Consider the following 20,282-nt stretch of genomic DNA (forward strand, 5'->3'; position numbering starts at 1 on the left):
GATACAGCTGGTAAGAGTGTCTTATGGCTGGATTTGAACTTAGGTCTTCCTGAATCTAAGCCCAGCAATGCCTCCCCTTCGCCCCCCCCCAATGACCACTACTCTTATCAAGTGTTGTTTCTCCCTTTTAGAATATAAACAACTCAAGATAGGAACTGTCTTTGCTTTTGTATTTGTATTTTAGCATAGTGTTTGACCCACAGGGCTTAATAAATGCTTTTTCTTTCATTGTATGACCATACTTGTGGGGCTCAGTTTCCAGATCTGTAAAATGAGAGGGGTGGACTCAGTAACCTGTAGATTCTTCCAGATTTAGAGCCCTCCCTCACTGGGATGTAGGAGATCCATCAGTGAATCAACAGGCATTGGTGATGTTCCCATTATATGCCATCGTCCTGGAGACAGCAGAGATACCAGGAGTCTCAGAGAAGGAATGTACAGAGGGAGTGATGGGCCGGCTGTCCTATCTTCAGTCTGTTGCCAAGCGCTCAACGAATCGAAAGGCACAGGTTTCACTAACTCCTATTACTACTAATAATGGTGCTGGGCATCCTATGACTCTTGAGGCCAATGCTCCCGAGTGCCATCGCTGTACAAGTACAATCATAATCAATCTTTGCATTTGTAAAGCATCCTAGTCTGCTCACATCCATTTTCTCCTCTGATCCTTACCCTGTCCTAAGGCAGGGATTCTTATTCTCACTTTACAGATGAGGAAACTGAGGCTTCAGTTAGCATGTGATTCACTCCAGGTCACATCTGAGACTAGAAAATGTCTAATCCTTTATCTTTTTTGGCACAAGTACAGAACTTGGGGTCCCCAGTCCTTTAGACCATTGAATATTTAAGCCAGAAAGGTCTGTGGCTCCAACCTCTGTTTTAAACAGAAAAATCTGAAACTAGGGGAAGTGAAGTGTTAGGGAGTCACTGGCAGAGCTGGGATGAGAAATCGGCATGACGTATTTAGGGGAAGGTCCACTGGACCACAGAGCAGGAAGCTTGGGTTCTAGTCTCATTTCTACCCTCTAAAGCCTGCATAACTGAGCAAGTCAACATTTCTGGGCTTTGGGTCCCTTTTCTTCAAAATGGAGGCATTTGATCTCCCAAGTCTCTTTCTATCTTGAAAATTCTGACTCCAAAATCCAGGATCCATGTGCCGCTCCCCCCTCCCCTCAATTTATGTGCTCCTTGCTGGTTCTTTGGTCTATAGTTTTTTCCTGTCTCTTGCCTGAAGGGAGAGCCGTAATGCTACCTCCTCCGCCTATAAAACAGACACACAGACAGACACAGTCACATACACCCTCTGTCAGCCAGGAAATGAAGATCTGGGCAGGGATGTGGTTACTTTAGCTTGATCCTAATGGAAGTGGGGAAGGCTAATGGAGAAACAACAAAGCTCTCTTTGCATGTCCATTTTCTTTTTTAATGAAATCTGTTTAATGGTGTACAGGGATGTAGCAACTATAATTCTGCTAAAATTTTCCAAAAGGCAAGTTTCATATTTTTTAAAAATAAACATTTTTTATTAATAAAGTTTATAAATCCATAAATAGATGAAAGGTAAAATATCAAAACATGACTAAAGTATACAAAGTTCACTCTCAAGGCCTCACATTCCAAATTGCCTTGGCCTTATCTGGGTAGGTCAAGTCAAAAAAAGAGAATGGTTCCCTGTGTTCTCCTGAGGAGAAAAGCGACTGAGGAGCTACAGGAAACAGAGAAAGTGACAGAAGAGAGAAAAAAGGGGACCCCAAAGGTGGCCACCCAACACTGTCATCTCTGAAGTAATTTTGGAAATGAAATAATTGAATTCAATATGAATTAAGAGCATTCTTCCCTCCTACATGTATAGGCAATCCAGATTCCATGCTGGATCTCAACCTTCTGCCCTCGAGGGACCAACAGACAGACTGAGGGCTTCTATGCTCTCCCCCAGATTCAGGGCAGAGCTATCTGGGGGGGGTGGCAGTTTCACAAAAATGAAAAAAAAAAACAAAACAAAACCCCAAAACAAAACCCTATACAGTCTTGGAATGATTCCCCATCCCTACCTCTTCAGGGTAGAGAATGCCCAAATCTGTTTCCAGTTTCTATTTTAAACACATTACAACATGTAAACCCTGGTCATTCAACAAGCCTTCTCAGCAGATGGCCAAGATAAGACAGTTCAGACACCTGGGAGATAGTGAGGCAAACTCACCCGAACCTTAACATGTTTCTCAAACCTCCACATGATGCTAGGATAAAGCTATGGCCATCCCAGGCTTCCCTGGGTCATGTTAACTACAACTGAAACCCAAACTGGCCTGGCCTGTCGGAGTTGGTTGGAGATGAAATTCCATCAGAAGCCAGTGTCCACTTCGGGCTGTTTGCTTCCAGAACAGCAAACCTCCCCCGCTGGCCTGGCTGGCTGCACTTGGCCCTAGCAGCCTCTCCCCCTGCTCTTTGGTAATTTATAAACAAGGAAGAGATTAGAACAGGTTCTCCTCACTCTAGGGGGTGGGGGAGGTGCCACAGGGAAGGACATTTAAGAAGGCTGGGGCTCGCCTAAACCAAATTAAGCAGTTAACCAATAGTCTCTAATGGCTTCCATCACCAGGCTGATGGAAGGAAACACCTGTTCTTCTCAAGGCCCAAGTGGAATGAAAACGACTTTCCCAATTCCTTTTAGATCTATATATTGCATTCATTTAATATACACTTAGAACCTATCAATGTGTGGCACTGTGGTAGGCCCTAGGGCAAAGCTAAATAAGATGGGATCCTTGCACTCAGGGAGCTTGCAGAGGGGATAGCTATCCATGCAAGACCACCACCACTTGATAAGTGGCAATGCCACTTAGTAAAGGGAGGGTGGGGAGGATTTGTTACCTGGGGAAAGAGGTAGCCTTTAATCAGGACCTTCTAGTTTGGTGAAGATTTTGATGGATGGAGATAGTGGGTGAAACGGGTCGGGGGAATCAGGGGGACTTCCAGGCAGGGTTCAATAATAAGGAACAGTGCTGGGAAAGGATCACATCTCGTAGGAAAAGACTAGAAAAGTAATGGAAGGTCTTGAATGGTAGGCTGAATTGGGGATTTATTCAGCAGGCAAAGGTGAGTGTGTGGGTGGTATCAAGGGGAATGGTATCAGATATGGACTTGAGGCAAGATAAGTCTGGTGACATGGAGGAGGTGTCCCAGGGGGAAGAGAAGGGAGCAGAGGCCCAGGAAAGAGGTTCTTAGTGTAATCCAAGCTTGAGGTGATCAGAAGCTGTAGTAGGGCAGGGGTGCCAGGAGTCAAAAGAAATGGAGAAGTTGAAGGATAAGCATTAGACTGGATTTGGGAAGCAAGAAAGTGGTCAGCTTCTAAACCTGAGGTGCCACTGAAATAGGAGAAACTGGGTTTTTGGGGGCAAGGGAGAGTTAAAAACTGGCCTTAACTTCTACTCTACATGGGAAATTCAAGACATGATGTCAAGGGAAATAGAGGAAGGGACCTTGCTAAAACTAAGGAAACAGCAGCAAAAAGTTGAAATTATCCTCCACAAAAGCCACGACAGATACCAAGAGTTACCTTTCTTTTACAAGAGAAACACAAACCTCATTATCTGCTGTCCCAGATGACCAGGAACGCCCCTACCCCAAGTCTTGTAGTCAAGGCACACCTTTTTAACCAAAGCCCTTTCTTCAGCCCAAATGCAACTAATATACAGTAAACTCTAACTTGGCAGCAGCATAGGGGTTGAAAAGGAAAAGATGGGGGGCTGAGAAACCAACAGAATGAAAACGCAAGCCAAGGCTGTGGGCTGACAAAAATTCAACATGCGCCTCTGTAGAAAAGGGAGATTCTATAGTGGATGATGGTCTGAGTAACAGTGCTATCCCCAGCTTAGGGAAATAGCAATCTGTACGTGCTAAGGTGGGTAGGAGAAACCACTGGTCCCATTTTAGCCCTAGGAAATGATTATGTTCACCTTGCCCAGTGTCTTATATATGCAAAGCCCTTACCTCACAATAACCCGGGGAAGTGAGAGAGATCTGGCTTCCAGATTCTGGATGGTTTCCTTTCCCAACACCCAGGCAGTTCTACAACTTCAAATGGGTGGTAGCTATAGCCAGGGATATTCTCCAGCCCCTTCTCCCCTTTCCACTATTAAGAGAGATCTGGTAATAGTGCAGCTTTTTTCTAAACACATCTCAGATGCTACTTGAGGGGCTAGACCCCCTCAAGGAGTCTAGCTACTTGATTCTGTACTGGGGACAAGACAGAGGGACTTCTGTGCATTGGAGACCAGCACTTTTTGTTGGGAGCATGAAGAAGTCTTCCTGATCCAGACCCAGAAAGAAAAAAAGCTTCTAGGTACTATGTCCTAGTCCCCTCACCCCACATCATGAAGAGGCAAACAACCTCCTTAAGGCACAACCATCCTCCGAATCATTAAGATTTGATGATTTAGCAGAATCCAAGATTTTGGAAATGCAGATTCTGGGAAAGTTGAGATATCAGCTTTGGGAGAGAGAAGGCCTGGGAGAGAAGTGAGAGAGGGGATAGTTTGGGAGGAGCGAGGCCCCCCTTTCCTAGACAAGTTCAGCCAACTCCATCATCATTACCTTTTTCTGTGTGTAGCTGCCTTCTATGAGGCCAGAATGGGGACAGACCTCAACACGGAAGAGTTCCCCTTTCGGAAGGCTAGCAGCTGCTCACTCTTCCAACCTGCTTTCATTGCTCAGCAATGCCTGCAGTCATCCTGGCTTGGTTCCACCCATCCCCAGGGTCTAGCCTGGAAGGGAGGGTGGGAGCATGTCAGAGCCTACCTCCTTCAGGGGTGAATGGATGGGGAGAATTCTAATCCTGAAATCCAAAGAAAGTATCTGAGGACACCAAGCAGCCTATATTATCAGAGTGGGAAGACAGAATTACACAGTGGTAAGTTGAGGATGTGTTATTTTTTGCCCTTCAAAATTCTACACAGAGGTAACAAAAATAGGGCACTTTGACTTTAGAAAGCCCCTGAGAATGTGCCCAGATTCACTAGGTACCCAAGAGATAAGGCCTGGAGATACAGCAGATAAAGCCTTTTCTTATTTTCCATTAACCTCACAGATTAAAAGTTAAAAACTGTCCCTCTAAGTAGGGTCCTGAAGGAATCAGAGGCAGGGAAGCTAAATTTCAAAGTCACAGGAGGCTCAGTACCTAGTAGCAATGAGGGCAACATCAGATACCTGGGAAGAAGAGGGAGGCAGTGACGGGCAGGCCAACGTTGGCATCCCAGAGAGGGACAAACATGAAGGCAGAGTACTAGGGGTACAGAACCTGGCTGATAAAAGCCAAGCAGAAAACTGTGTGTATGAAAACCCTGATGGGCCAGCCACTTCTGGGCAAGCTTCTGGTGGCACTAGTATGCTTCAACGCTGCTCCTTAGGGGTTCACTAAACTATTTCTAAGAGACCTACAGTGCCCAGAAGAGTGGGGCTATATTTTGCAAGGAGGGTGAAATAGGATGAACTTACTTTTCATTGTCTGAGCAGATTCAAGTCTGGAGGAAAAACCTAACTCTCAGTAGGGCCTCCCATTTCCTGAAGAGTGGCAGAAAAGCAGCAGAGGGGAATTTCTGGCCCTACCTCGGGCCACCACTGTTCTGCTAACAGGGAGCTGATATGAGTTGGTGCCAACCTTGCCCCTATCTCTTTCCTCTGACTCAGTGATGAGCTGTAGGGGACTGCTCTGAGAGAAATCTCCAAGCATTCTCAAGTCTGAATCTCTGGGCCTCAAGATAATGATGAGTCTTTCCTTCCCCTACCCATGAGTCAAAAGCAGACTGGAAGGGCCTCATACCTCCCTGTGCCTCTGGGGTAGTTTCACTTTCTGTTTAATTAACAGGTTTACATTTCTTCTAAAAATATAAAACTTCTCAGGAACTAGTTTCCACTGAGAAAGAGAATACACGATCACAGCTGGTCTGGGGGAATTGCAACTGAACTCCTCCCTCTTGTCTTTGTCTGAGGCTTGCCTCCCCATCCTCCATACCTGCTCCTCAGAACATTTTAGCTGTTTAATCACTCTTAAAGGAAAGCCATCACTCCTGCTCAGAGAGGGTAGGAATGAAGAACCCCAGGTAGGTGGGGACTAGGAAAAACAGCACAACTTTAAGCTAGAACAAGTCTGAGTCTGGCCTCTTCCCACCCTCTTACTTTGGGTCCTCAGGAGAGAGGGGAGGCTGAGCTGAGCTGATGGGTGCCAAGATGGCACTCACCACACCCTGCTCGTCCAATTCAGTTTACAGAAGGGGTGGCCCTGGAAAGGGCAGATTGCACCTTGGGCCAAGAAAAGAAACCTGAAGTGACCAGAGTCACTTGGAAACAACCAAGTCATCAAAACAGTATGAAAACCAAACACAGGAAAAAAAAAAGGACCTAAACCCTATTCAAACTCCACTTCACCCAGGTGGGCCCCTGGGTAGCTGACCTAAAAAAAAAAAAGAAAAAGAAAAAAGCTCTTGGCCTCATTATAGTCTGAATGATCAGAATAACCATGATAGAAACCAGGATTGGCAGGGGGAAATGGGTGGAGATAGAGGAAGGTGGGAGTGGTACCTCAAGATCTCAAAGGGTATCACCTCCCTTTCAGAGCTGAGGACAATTTTCTCCACTTGCTTCACCAAGTAACTTTGGGAGTGTGGACGGCTCCTGAAATGTGAAGGCTTTATTTAAAGGGACTCAGGCAAAAGATGTGGGGCAGAAACTACTTTTACCTCAAATAAGTTATCCTTATAGCAAAGGAGCCAGAAGAGACCTCAGAGGCTAAGCTAAATGTACCCCCAATCCTTCCTTCAGGGAAACTTTCCCCTTGTGCATTATGGCCATTCCAGTAGACCCCACTGCCTTAACTATGTCCCTTTTAAAAAGAAAAAAAAAATCAGCAAAGCACAATCATAACTGCTCTGGCCGCTACAGAATCATTGGTCCCCCATTCTGGGGCAGGAGTTATTGCAATAACACTACTTAGCATTAGGTCAAAGAAAACTACAGTATTAGCACTGTCTATCACTCCATCTGTATCGGCGCTGCCTCTCGGCCTGCCCTCCACCCTAGCCTACCGCCATCAGCACCCACAGCCCCAGCCCTCCACCACGTCCTTGCTGTCAAGTTTGATGTGGTCTGTGTTCTTCTCACTGAACACGGGCCCACCATGCCTCATCATGAGCTCGGTGGCCACCTTCACAAAGGCCTCCTCCACGTTGCTGGAATCCTTGGCAGACGTCTCGATGGCGCAGAGGATCTCGTAACGCTCGGCCAGGAGCTGGGCTTCTGTCAGCTGAACCTCTCGAAGGTCACTTAGGTCTGACTTGTTTCCTGGAGGGAGAAGCCAGGTTGTGTCAGGCAGATGGAATCTTCTCTGTACTTTTCCCCCAGGGCTAGGGTTTGAGGATGGTGGGGTCAGGGAAGAGGTGGATGGAATGGGAAGGAGGCAGACAGGAAGATTAAAATAAAACACCTCCCTAGGGGACAAGAGTTCTGCATACAGTCCATAAGCACTGATTAAGGACCCGGAGGTGCTCATCATCTTTCCCTAACCCCACAATTAAAGCAGGTGCCCCTAAAACATCCCTCTTCTCTAAGTCTCTCAATGACACTGCTATTCCTCTAGCTGTCTAGACTCCTCAAAGCCACCCTTGACTCCTTCCTCTCCCTGTATCTCCCAAGCCCAATTAATCACCTAGCAAAGGGCCAGGCTTAATAAATACTTATTTGCCTATCTCCACAGTATTGTACACATCCATCCCCTTCATTCTATTTTCACTACCCCTTTAATCTGATTATAATTATTGGCTCCTGATTAAGCACTTCACTAGGTGCTGGGGAAAATACAAAGATATTATCATGTGGTCCCTGAGGTGCTTATTTATAATTCAGCAGGGGGAGATGCAAAATATACATGAAATGGAAAACCTATAATACAGAAGAGACAATATGTGTGAGACAAGATACAAAATGCCGTAAGTCAGGAGAAGGAAGAGCTTGAAACTGGGGGCCAGGGAGGAAGGTGTGTGCACGAAAGGTTTCAAGAGGTAGATGGCATTTGAGACGAGTCTGGAAGAATACAGATTTCAGGTTAACATAAGGAAAAACTACCTACCAATTCTACCTGTTCCAAAATGGCTCTAGAATGACCAATGTGGGGATTGGTTTTCCTCGGCTAAAGGGTTTTTAATTTTTCTTAACTGGGGAAGGGGAAGGTGAGACGAAGCAAGAGGTAGTGATCAAGAAAGGACACTGAAAAATAACGCAGAGAAGAGAAGGAAGGTCAGAAGAAAACAGACAAGTAGGAAGCTTTGAAAGGCGAATTTACTGTATACTTACAGAATTATCATGGTATAAAAATGGCAGTGGCTTGGGAGTCAAAGGACCTGAGTTCCAATTCTGGTTCTACCACTTAATGCCTGAGTGACCTTGGATAAATGAATCATATAACCTCCCAGGCTCTCAGTTTCCTGAAATGACTATATTAGATGGATAACGGTCCTAAGATCCTATGACAGTAAGGAGTAGACACACATCCTGCCAGTATATCTGCTTCGAGAGCAGTTTCTACAGGGGTTGATGAGTGAGCGGGCAGGAAATCATAGTGGCATCTGATGGGGAAGGAAAGTCAGAGAACAGATGGCAGTTTGATGAGATAGAAGGGTCAAGGGATTTTTTTTTTTAGGATTGTGAGAGCTAGGCATGTTTGTAAACAGATGGATAGGAACCGAGAAAGGCAGAGATTAAAGATGTTTCACGTGGGTGATCAATAGGACAAAATTCTGGAGGCGGGGCAGGAGAATCTTGGGATTCTCAAAGTATAATTAGGAGCACAGGTAAAAGTATGAACTTTAGCAAAAAGGAGGATTTCCTTGGAGAGAGGAGGGAAGGAAGAAAAAGTGCTTGAAGAGGTTTGAGGAGATGCAAAAAATTGGGAGAACTCAAAAAAATGTCAACATGATTGTGACTAGAAGGAGAGGGGCTGAGGGCTTAAAGACACTTGAAATAATCATGAGGAATGAGATGGGGAATCAGTAGATTAAATAAAAGTGCTTAATAAATTAGTGAATGAATTTCAAGCATGGAAGTAGAGGCAGCTAGGTAGGTGGCAGTGGATAGAGCACCGGCCCTGAGTCAGGAGGACCTGAGTTCAAATCTGACCTCAGACACTTGACACCAGCTGTGTGACCCTGGGCAAGTCACTTAACCCCAACTGCCTCACCAAAAACAAATCATGGAAGTGGAGTAAGATCCAACAGGAAATGCCTTCTGAATAAACAGCTTTTCTCCCTGGACTGGTTAAGAATCAGTATCTCAAAGTAGGGCTTTATGTTTAAGTCCTGGGCATGCTACAGTAGAAAGAACAATGGCTTTGGAGACAGAAGACTCGGGTTCAAATCCCGGTTCTCCCCCCGCCCCGGGGGACTCTGGGCATTTCATTTCTTCGATCATCTGTCTTACACAGAAAATAACAGGACTGGGCTTGGTGACCTCCAATGTCCTTTCTAGCTATAGGATTCGTGGATTTAAGCTTGTATTTTAGGACCTAGTGCAGATCAAAAGCTAACTAATTAAGTGGCATTATAACTCACCTTTGCAATAATGACCACCCTGACATCCTCCGACTCCTGACCTCCACCCCATCAGCTAGCCCACAGTTCTGGTCAAAAATCACACTTTGAGAAACCCCTGATATGTGTGTGTGTGTGTGTGTGTGTGTGTGTGTGTGTGTGAGTGGGAGAGAGTGTACACCTTGTCCTTGCCCCAATGGTTCTGAGTAAGAGTGAGGACATTTCAGTTGAAATTCTGGCTCTGCCTCTAAGCATTTGGGCCTCAGTTTCCTCACCTGTAAAAGGAGAGGTTTAGGCAATGGATATTAATATTAACCCTATTCGGGGTTAGGTGGCTTGGTACACTGTAGGTATTTAATACATGCTAATGAATTGCATTGATCTGCCCACCGGAAGTCAGAGGAAAGCAAGCCCTACAACTCACCAATCAGCAGCTGGACTATGTTGGCCCCTGCGTACTTTCTGACGTCCTCAATCCAGTGAGGAACAGAGAGGAATGAGCTCTTTTTGGTGATGTCATAGGCAAGAATGGCTCCATTGGCGCTTCGGTAATAGCTCTGGGTGATGGTGCGGAAACGCTCCTGGCCAGCGGTGTCCCAGATCTGCAGCTGTACGAAACAGGGGAGAGACCTAATGAGGGGCTGATAACCGGGGGAACCCGATGAAATCAAGGGAGATAACGATATGCAAAGGGCCGCGCTCACCACCGGACTGGCAGGGAGACAATGAACAGGAAGAACTTAGCTGTCTGCAGCCTTGGTCGGGCTATACCAATAGCAACCGAGGACTCTGCGGCCCTGGCTAGTCAGGTCCCCTAGCCACAGAGGTCTGTTCCTTACCCATGACCAGCCCAGCCTCACGGAAGGATCCCAACGCTTGTAGGGAGAGCCCCTAGGGAACTGGGCAGAGGGCGCATGCCTCAGCCCCTCGGCCCACGTGGCAGCAGGCTGTGAAGGGAACAGGCACCCGGGTTAATGTTTACCTCGGGCTGCCCAGAGAGTTGTCCCTGAGCCAAGGTCCTAGGAGTTACTACCTGGCTCTTCTATTTTTGATCATCATGGAATTCAATGCAACAAGTCCCTCCCCGCTCCAGTTTCATTCTGGAGTACCCTGGGCTACTGTTCCCACTGGAATGAGTCTTCTCAATGAGACTCCTTTCTAAACCAGAACAATGAATAATCCCATTTACTGCCACTGACCAAGAGATCCAGCCCCCTTACTCATAAGACAATGGTAGCAACTCTAAAGTCCACCTCTCAAACTCCCAAGGAGAAACTGAGAGGTGTCCAGAGTCCAAGATGGTCCCTGGGGGAAGTCTACCACTTTGCTTTGTGGAAATATCTTGCTTGCCACATCATTGTCCACCCATCACAGACATAAACATTCAGTGGGATACTGGATAACCCTGTGCTGACCAAATTCCACACCAGCCCCAATTCTATTTGCAATACTGCTATGGGTAGCCCCAGAAAAAGATACGGCACGCCAAATAACATGAGGGTCTTACAATGCCATAGTGACATTAGCTAAGATGAGCCTATAATAACCTATAAAATCTATAAAACCAGTGAAAAGGTATTCTCTTTTTTTGGGGGGGGATACAATAAAATATAGGGACCATAATAAAATACAGAAACCCTCTTGAGAGAAGGGCATGATCCAATTTTGGCATATGGATGTAATGGGATACTACTATGTTTTATGCTGTAAGAAATTATGAAGAAGCCCGGTCCTGTCCTCAATTCTTCCTCTAGGCAGTTTAGGGCCATTAATTGGAGGGGATGGCTAAACTGTCTGTTCCTCTATGAAGAAAAGATAAGACTGCTGCCAGGTAGCTGACTCTAGGAGGCAAAGGTGAATTTTGTCTGAGAAACGGCACCCCCCCATACAAAAACTTATTTGAATTGATGAAGAAAGAACCAAAACAATTTATAGAAGAACACTAACTTGGAAAGATTTGGTTCTTAATCTATAATACAAGTGATAAATGAAAAGACATGCTACTTACTCACCTCCTAACACAGGTCATAGTCTCAAGAGTACAGACTGAGACATTTTTCATTTTGGGCATGATCACTGCAGGAATGTTTACTTGACTATGCCTATTTCTTTTGCTTTTTTTTGGATTCTTTTTTTTTCCATTGGAGGCAATCAGGGTTAAGTGACTTGCCCAGGGTCACACAGCTAGTAGGTACCTGAGACTGGATTTGAACTTGGGTCTTCCTGACTCCAGGGTAGGTTGCTCTATGACTATGCCTATTTCTTTCACACACTTTTTTTTCCTCCTCTCATTGGGGGTGGAAGGATATGTATATGTGTTCATTGTTAAGAGACCCAAGCAAGGGTCTAAGACTATTAGTTAGGATTCAATGAACTCAATGAGCCCAATGCACAATTTCCACAAAGATTTTTTTTTATACTTGGCCATAATAAAACATAGAGCATTCTATCTGTAGTGAGAAGACTTGGAAAAGAACCCCAGGTCTGCCACTTACTAATTATGTGATCTTGAGCAAGTTAGTTTACCTCTCTGGGCTCCAATTTCCTCATGGGGGTTGGACTAAACCAGCTTTTGTTTTCATTTTAATCCCATCTATTTTATTTGATGCAATAAAAAAACACTATGCCGGAGTTCTTAATCTTGTTCAGAGTTCCACCTGTGAAACTTTCTCTACGGCCAACCCAAGTTTACCTTGTGTGGCTAGCTCGCTCGCTCACCCACCCCTCCTCCAAGGCCAGGTGTGCTCAGGCACCTCCTGCAGGAGGAGAGGCCAGTGTCAAAATGTAAAGCTTGTCTTGTACTAGAACTCAACCGTTTCTCTGCTCTTAAGTCTCTTGCCCTGTCCCTCCTACTCCTTTCATTCTACAATTAGGGCCATCTTTACCTTTTCTTAGGTTTCAAAATTTCTTCTTCCCCTGCCCCTATTCATCCTCTCATTCTAAAAATTCCCATTCCCTTGGTGCTAGGTATTAAGAAAGCAAAGTAATTAAGCCACAAGATATACTTAAGCATTTATAGAGGAATGATTCAGTTTTAAGGTGCAAGAATTCTCTCCCAAAATAAGAAAGGGGGGGGGTTTGAGAGGAGGGAGGGCAGATTAGGGGAAGGGGTATTCAGAATGTGTGATGTTTTGGGGGGGAGGGGAGAGATAGGGAGAAAATTTGGAACTCAAAATCTTGTGGAAGTGAATATTGAAAACTAAAAATAAATTAATAACAACAACAAAAAAGAATTCTCTCCCCAAACATCCTGATAGGAAATCTCTAGTCCAGCCTAATTTTCTACAGATAAAGAAACGGAGGCCAGGAGGTCCAAAAGGGTAAATGACTTGCCCAAAGTCACACAATCAGTATGTATTTGAGACATAATTTGAACCCAGGTCTCCCCTAGTTCACAAGTTTTCCCTTGTAATAAAGAAACAATTAAGGAAATACAGCGACCACACTGACAATGCATACAATAGTCCCTTCTTTCTTTTTTTTTTTTTTAAAAGGCAACTGGGGTTAAGTGACCTGCCCAGAGTTATATAGCTAGTGTCAAGTGTTTGGTCTGAGGCTGCATTTGAACTCAGGTCCTCCTGACTTCAGAACTGGTGCTCTATCCACTGCGTGACCTAGCTGCTCCTACAACAGTCTTTCCTAAGTAGCCTGTCCCTTTTCTCTGTGCTAAGCAGGGAGATATTTCATTATCTATATCCTAGATCTTGTAAAAGTGATTTGTATTGTTACCTGTTAACTAGAAACTTCTAGCTCTCTCTAAGCCTCATATTACTCGTTTTGTCTTTTTCTCTTTGGGAGATTTTTATCTTCAGAAGCAGCAGCAGCAGTAGTAGTCACAGCTTATTTATATGGTACTTTTAAGACTCAAGAAAGAGATTTCCTTACAATGCAAATTAATCTGCCCATTTTATGGAAGAGGAAACCAAGGCTAGGTTAACTGACACAACGAATACAAGTGAGAACCACCTGACTCTAAATCTCTTTCCACTATTCAAGGTGCTCTCACTTTTCCCTTTCTTTATGTCTAATGACCACCTAGCACAATTACAAGTTTAAAAGGATTACATCAGTTCCTGACTGTATGTAGCTCTGGAATGAATGATGCAATCTCAACTCCACACACCATCATTTCACAGTCATTTCACAGTATGCCTCTCTAAGCTCATTTTCCCCCAAACTGAGAGCTGGGAGGACTTGGGGAGAAGCAGCATGCTGTAGTGGGCAGGGCTGGACTCAAGAAGACCTGGTTTCAAATCCCTCCTCACTCACTTACTAGCTGTGTGACTCAAGGCAGGTCACTTCCTTTTCTGGCCTCAGTTTCCTCATCTCTAAAATGAGAGGGTTGCACCAGATGGCCTTCAAGGTCTCTTCCAACCCTAGATCTCTCATCCCAAGGTGATTAAAAGAAAAATGAGCCCTTTCTCAATGCAAAAAAAGTCTGGGAATGAAAACAATTCATAAACAAATATATGCAAGATACTGTCCCTGTAATAGTTACATGGAAAAATCACATGAGTAATAAATAGTAGCTAACATGCACATAGTGTTTTACATACAAATCCTCACAAAAACCCTGGTAGGTAGGTGCTATTATCATCCCCATTTTACAGATGAGGAAACTGAGCAGCAGAGGTTAAGTGACTTGCCTAACTTTACATCAATAATAAGTGCCTGAGGTGGAATTTGAACCAAGGTCTTTCTTCCTGACTTCAAGTCCAGCTCTTTTCTCTACTAGCTAGGCTACCTTATATTCCTGGAAACTGCCAGTTAACTTGCACAGGGATAATTTCAGGCTGGAAGACAAAGTAAAAATCCTATGTACCACTTAGACATTCAAGCTCTGCTCACTGTTTGTTATAACATCCCTTAATTATTTGGAATCCATACAATTTTCCTGAAGGATCTTAGATCACACAAAGAAATGGGAAGAGGACTCATATGTACAAAAATATTTATAGTAGCTCTTTTGGTGGTGGCAAAGAAGTAGAAATTGAGGGGACATCCCTCATTTAGGGAATAGATGAATAACGTGGCAGATGATTATGATGGAATACTACTGTGCTGTAAGAAATGACCAGGAAGGTGGTTTCAGAAAATACATGGCAAGACCTCTATGAACTGATGCAAAGTGAAATGAGCAGAACCAGAAAAACATTGTACCCAGTAACAGCAACATTGTATGATGATCAGCTGTGGATGACTTACCTATTCTTGGCAATACAATGATCCAAGACAATTTCAAAGGACTCATGATGAAAAAATACTACAATACCTCCTGAGAGAGAAATGATTAACTTGAGTGCAAATTGAAATATACAATTTTCTCACTTTTTTCCCCATGTGGCTAATATGGAAATGTTTTGCATGATTTCACGCGTATAATTAGTCGATATAATTTTGTTTGCCTTCTCAGTAGGTGGGAGAGGAGTAAAAGGAAAGAATTTGTTATTCAAAATTTTAAACAAATACTAAAGAAAGATAATAAAAAAAGAATTTGAGATCACTAGCTCACAAAAACAGAGTTTAATTTATGCCAAATAGTAGATATATCTAATCTAAGTATGATACCTCTTTGGGCTTTTTTTTTTTTTAATCAAACCCACAATTTATCCATATAAGGACATTACCTTAACCTCTGGAGACGTTAAAGAGATTTGCCAATGGTCACACAACCATACTATGTCATCTGACTCCAAAAATGCTATCCACTACCCTCTGTCTCTCACCAGCATGACACTACCTTCTAAGTGAGCAATCTCTGAGGGGCAGGTGATCACTTAATGTTCTTTAGTATCCCTCAGTTCCCTAGCCCAGATACTTATTTCCACAAGAGATACTCAAAGCTTCCAAGACTCACTGAAGTTAAAAGATGGAAATTGAGGACAAATAAAACAAACTGCGAGAAAAGAGTAAACTTGGTATTCTGGGAGGTGAGTCTGTCTTGAAAATAGAAATAATCTCAAAGAAAATAAGAACAAGAATAATAGATTTAAATGCTCAAAGAAAGGCACAGAAGCATAAAACACTGGCAATGACCGTAGAGATCACCTTATCCATTCCCCCTTATTTTAAAAGATGAGGAAACAGGCCCAAAGAGGCAGTAATTTACCCATACTCATACCCAGCTGGGACCCAGAGCAAGATCTTAATTCTCTCCACCTCTGAGGCTGACATCAAGGAAGAAAGTCACGATTCTCCAATCTGACCCGTGGCGTCCTCAGAACCCAAAATAAAGCCTAGGCTAACTGGCTTTGGAGGTTGGCCCAGTATGGCTATTTTTGTGTTCCCACTTAAGGATAAACTTCTCGGGGGTGGGCATACAGCCCTAAAAAACCCAAGAGATGGTGGACACTGCCATCAAAGCAGTGTGGGATGACAGAAAAGCTATTTTAGTGGGAGTCTGGAGACTTGGGTTCTTCTAGCTTTGGTTGTGCCATTAACTTGAAGTGTGGCCTTCAGCAAACCATTCCATATATTTAAAAGACTGAGTTTCTTCCTCTATAAAATAAGGTACAAAAGGCAGACTGATACAATGGAAAGGACAATGGAGCTGGAGGTAGAAGATCTGGGTTTGAATCCCAATCTGACACCTACCACGTGTGCAAGTCATTTCCCATCTTTGTATCTTGCTTTTCTCATCTGCAAAATGAAGGTATCAAACCAGATGAACTCTAAGGCTCTTCTGGACTCTAGATTTGCTCTTGGGAAATCCTTGCTCAATTTTAGAGATGGTGTAGAAATTTTCAGCCCACCACTACTGAATGCTCTAAGAGTAGGTCTGACCCAATGCCCAGCTGTGGGTGCCTTTGTCCTATCCATATTCAGGGCAGGAGGAAAACATCAGGCTGGGCACCTGGACTCAGATCTGTAGATCTTTTTTGTCAAGACTTTAGGATGATGGAAGAGATAAAGCCAGTGAGAATCAAAATGGCAGAAATGCCACTTAACAAACTTTTCAAAAGAACTGAACTTGGAAACTAAGTCATTTCACTATGACACTGTCCTACCATAACACCCTGAAGAGGATGAAAAAAAAAGGGGGGAGGGAAGGAAAAGAAGGAAGTTAATTACTTGGTCACTCCCCTCCTAGCCCAGACCCACATGATCACCACCACCTAAGCCACTAGCCAATTACCTACTTAATTAGATCCCTATTTCTATTAGTGCTCTAACTCAATATGAAATCCCAGCCCTCTGATTAAGCTGCCAGACTTGATACTTCAGTCTCCAAAGAAGCCCAGGGGAAAGAGAGATGTAAAGTTTAATGAGACTGATTAGATGGTGTTCACTTTAGGGAGTAGCAGAGTGAAGACCTAAACACACAGACAAGTCTTCACCCAGAATAATCCTGGGCTGTTGAAAAGGACAAGGCAGATCCTTGCCATCTTTCACTTCATCATTATCTCACCCCTCTAAGTACCCTTCCCAGAAATCTAAGGTGGTTACAGTGGTTTCCTCTGACTATCTCTCTATAGCTGCTCCACCTCCACTCTTGCCCTGGGTCCCATCAAGTGAATATTCTGCCTCCCACACCGACCCGTACGATTCTACCAATGTCTCCAATCACCAACAATCTCAAACTTATCACCAGTTGTGCCCTCCACCCCCTAGTTTCATGTGATCCAAGGCATTCTTTCCTCTCCTTTTTCTAACCAAATTTTCCTTTTCTTCTTCGGGGGGGGGGGATGTTTCCTCTTCTCTCTCCTTTGCCTTAAACTGTTTAAATTCCTTAAGCCCTACCAACTGCTCTTGGAAACTCCAGGCTGATTAATTCATACACAGTTGATGCCTCAGGCTTCTATCTTTTTGAAACTGTCTCTCATTACCCATCCCCATTCTCCAAACAAACTGTGGGATCACATGATAGTTTTCAAATTACTTAAAACAACAGCCAAGTCTAAACAGCCACATGGACTCCCCCTCCACACACTCTATTTGAACAGCTCTCTGCTTAACGTTATCTAAACAAACCAAGCGAATCAACACGGACTTTGGATTATAAAATTTATCCACTTCCCCCCTCCCCACACACAGGCTTGTTAAATAAAATCTTAACTTCCAGCTAGCACACCATCCTCCAACTCTTCTCTGCCTCCTTTCTCATGACGAGGCCTCATCTTCAGGATAAATCCCTGGAGCCACTGACATCTGGGAAGAAGGGGCTAGGTGTAAAAAAGCTTCCATCAATAAGGAAGGAAGGATCCCCGGGCCTCAAAGGAGGCAACCTTGGAAACTGTCTAGATCACTCTGAGAAGGAGGAAGTTTAATAATATTTGAAGCAGTGAACCAACTGCATTTCCCTCTCTACCTTCCCTTCAGCAGGGAGTTAGCCAAGGAAGGCACAGGCCTATTAGGACCCCTTGGGGTCTGCAGATTTAAACTCGAGGCAAATTTAGTGTCACAGAGGGTGAACCTCAGGACTGTGGTTTCAGGGCAATAATGAGCCTAGAGAAATAAGTATTAAAAGGGCATATGAGAGCTGTTCTCAAATATCTGAAAGGCTGTTATGTGGAAGAGGGATGATCACCTTGAATTACTCCAGAAAGAGGAATTAGGGACCAATAAATGGTAACTCGGCAGCTAGGTGGCACCACAGTGCACAGAGGGCTGACCTGAAATCAAGATGACTCATCTTCGTGAGTCCAAACCTGGCCTCGGACACTTACTAGCTGCGTGACCCTGGGCAAGTCACTTAAACACTGCCTGCCTCAGTTTCCTCAACTGTAAAATTGGGCAACTGTTGTGAGGGTCAGGTGAGTATCTGCAGAGCGCTTAGCACGGTGCCTGGCACATGGTTTATTGTTGTTGTTCAGTCTTGTCTGACTTTGTGACTCATTTGAGGTTTTCTTGGCAAAGATATTGTAGCGGTTCACCATTTCCTTCTCCAGCTCATTTTTACAGATGAGGAAACTGAGGCAAACAAGGTCACACTACTAGTCAGGTCTTTTTGACTCCAGGCCAGGCATTCTATGGACTGTGCCATCTAGATGCTCTGGCACACAGCTGGCACTTAATAAATGCTTGTTTTGGGGCAGCTAGATGGCACAGTGGATATAGCACTGGCCCTGGAATCAGGAGGACCTGAGTTCAAATCTGGCCTCACACACATAACATTCACCAGCTGTGTGACCCTGGGCAAGTCACTTAACCCCACTGCCTAGCCAAAAAAAAAAAAAGGAAATTATATTTAAAAAATAATAAATGCTTGTTTCTTTCCTTCCAGGGAGAGGCTGGGATGGTTGGGATGGTGGTTAGGGCCATAGGAAGAATACCATGAGAGTACTACAGCTTGGAGCTTCCAGGAATGCTAATTAACAAGTTAATTTAATCATGTTTCCAGAGTTAGAATGGAGCTGTACACAATGCATTCAAAGCTATCACCCAGGCTATGGAGATTAGTACCCACCTCCTAATAAATACTTATCTCTTTTCTTCCTTATTTGCTGAACCTGGAGTCAAGACTTGAGTTCAAATCCTACCTCAATCACTGTATGTCCATCTCAAATTCTATCGCCGACACTGTGTGTCTATCTCTGGGCCTCAGTCTGAATTATATAATGAGGACGACTGCATCTGCCTTTCAACTTATGATGACACATGCTAGCTCGAACATTATTAAGTGATTCTGCTCAAAGGTCACACAGGTAGGCAGGGACATCTGTGGAATTTTAACCACAATGATTCTAAGTGCTGGGCAAATTCCTTCTACCACAGCACTGTTTCCCACTTAAACCTGTTGGTAAGTACCTGCAACATACAGACAGTAGGTGACTTTTTTCCCTCCTACGTAGTATCACGTAGACAATGGATAGCCAAGGATGACTAGGTGTTTTGGCATCTTTCTGTCATCCTAGAACTGCTGAGAGGATGGTAGTTCCTATAAAAAATAAACCCTGAAACAGGGGTAAAAGCACAGCCAGGCCAAGGAAGTGCTTTCTAGGGATTTCACAATGTCCCCACTGGGTAAAATTCTTATTTCTATATAAAATTATCTTTGCTTATTAGGTTAACAGGACATCACCAATTCAATTATAGCACTTTGGCTAAGCACCATCCCCCCTCCATCTAAACAAGAGGCTTGGGTTGGACCATTTTTCTCTGCAGTAAAAGGGACAGTGGAAATTTCCTTGCTTCTCCAAAGTAGCAGAGAAACTCAGAAAACTCTGTTCCCAGGACAACCCCTGTGAAAACTGGTCACACTGACCCAAATAGAAATTGCTATTTTTCATCACCTCCTAGGACAAGATGAATCAGAATTGGGAGTGTCATTTGTGACCTGAGTCTACCCACAACCCTTTTGTGGAAGTCTGACTGTCCAATTTCGCTTCTCCAAGGATGGACTTCCAACTACCACAGAATTCATACCAAAGAATTTGAGAGCACTGTGTGAGCATTATTTGTTCAGCTTCTGATTTAACTAACTGAAGGACAAAAGCTACTTACTGGCATCTGAGGAAACTGAGGCAACTGGCCAAAAGCTCACCACATCTACATCTGTTTGGCCACGCCATTAGATCATTGGGGAAAGAGTCTGCAATGCTGTTTAAGGTTTTGCCTGCCATTAAAACAAAGACCCTCAAACATCCATTCTTTTTTTTTTTTTTTGGTTAGGCAATGGGGTTAAGTGACTTGCCCAGGGTCACAGCTAGTAAGCGTTATGTGACTGAGGCCGCATTTGAACTCAGGTCCTCCTGAATCCAGGGCTGG

At 44.1% G+C, this 20,282-nt stretch overlaps 1 protein-coding gene across 1 annotated transcript in view; it reads right to left on the bottom strand.

The window, feature by feature from the left end:
* Positions 1-1,401: 1,401 nt before the first annotated feature.
* Positions 1,402-20,282, bottom strand: part of RAB43 (RAB43, member RAS oncogene family) — a 33,490-nt gene continuing 14,609 nt past the window's right edge. The window contains exons 2-3 of the mRNA XM_020981216.2: positions 10,000-10,183; positions 1,402-7,335 (exon numbers count right to left, since the gene is read on the bottom strand). Of these exons, the coding sequence (XP_020836875.1) occupies positions 7,085-7,335; positions 10,000-10,183 (435 nt within the window). The 3' untranslated portion in view covers positions 1,402-7,084. The remainder of the gene's footprint in view (positions 7,336-9,999; positions 10,184-20,282) is intronic.

This window comes from Phascolarctos cinereus, unplaced genomic scaffold (genome assembly GCF_003287225.1).
Source record: "Phascolarctos cinereus isolate Bilbo 61053 unplaced genomic scaffold, phaCin_HiC Scaffold_4;HRSCAF=312, whole genome shotgun sequence".
In the NCBI taxonomy this organism is placed as follows: Eukaryota; Metazoa; Chordata; class Mammalia; order Diprotodontia; family Phascolarctidae; genus Phascolarctos; species Phascolarctos cinereus.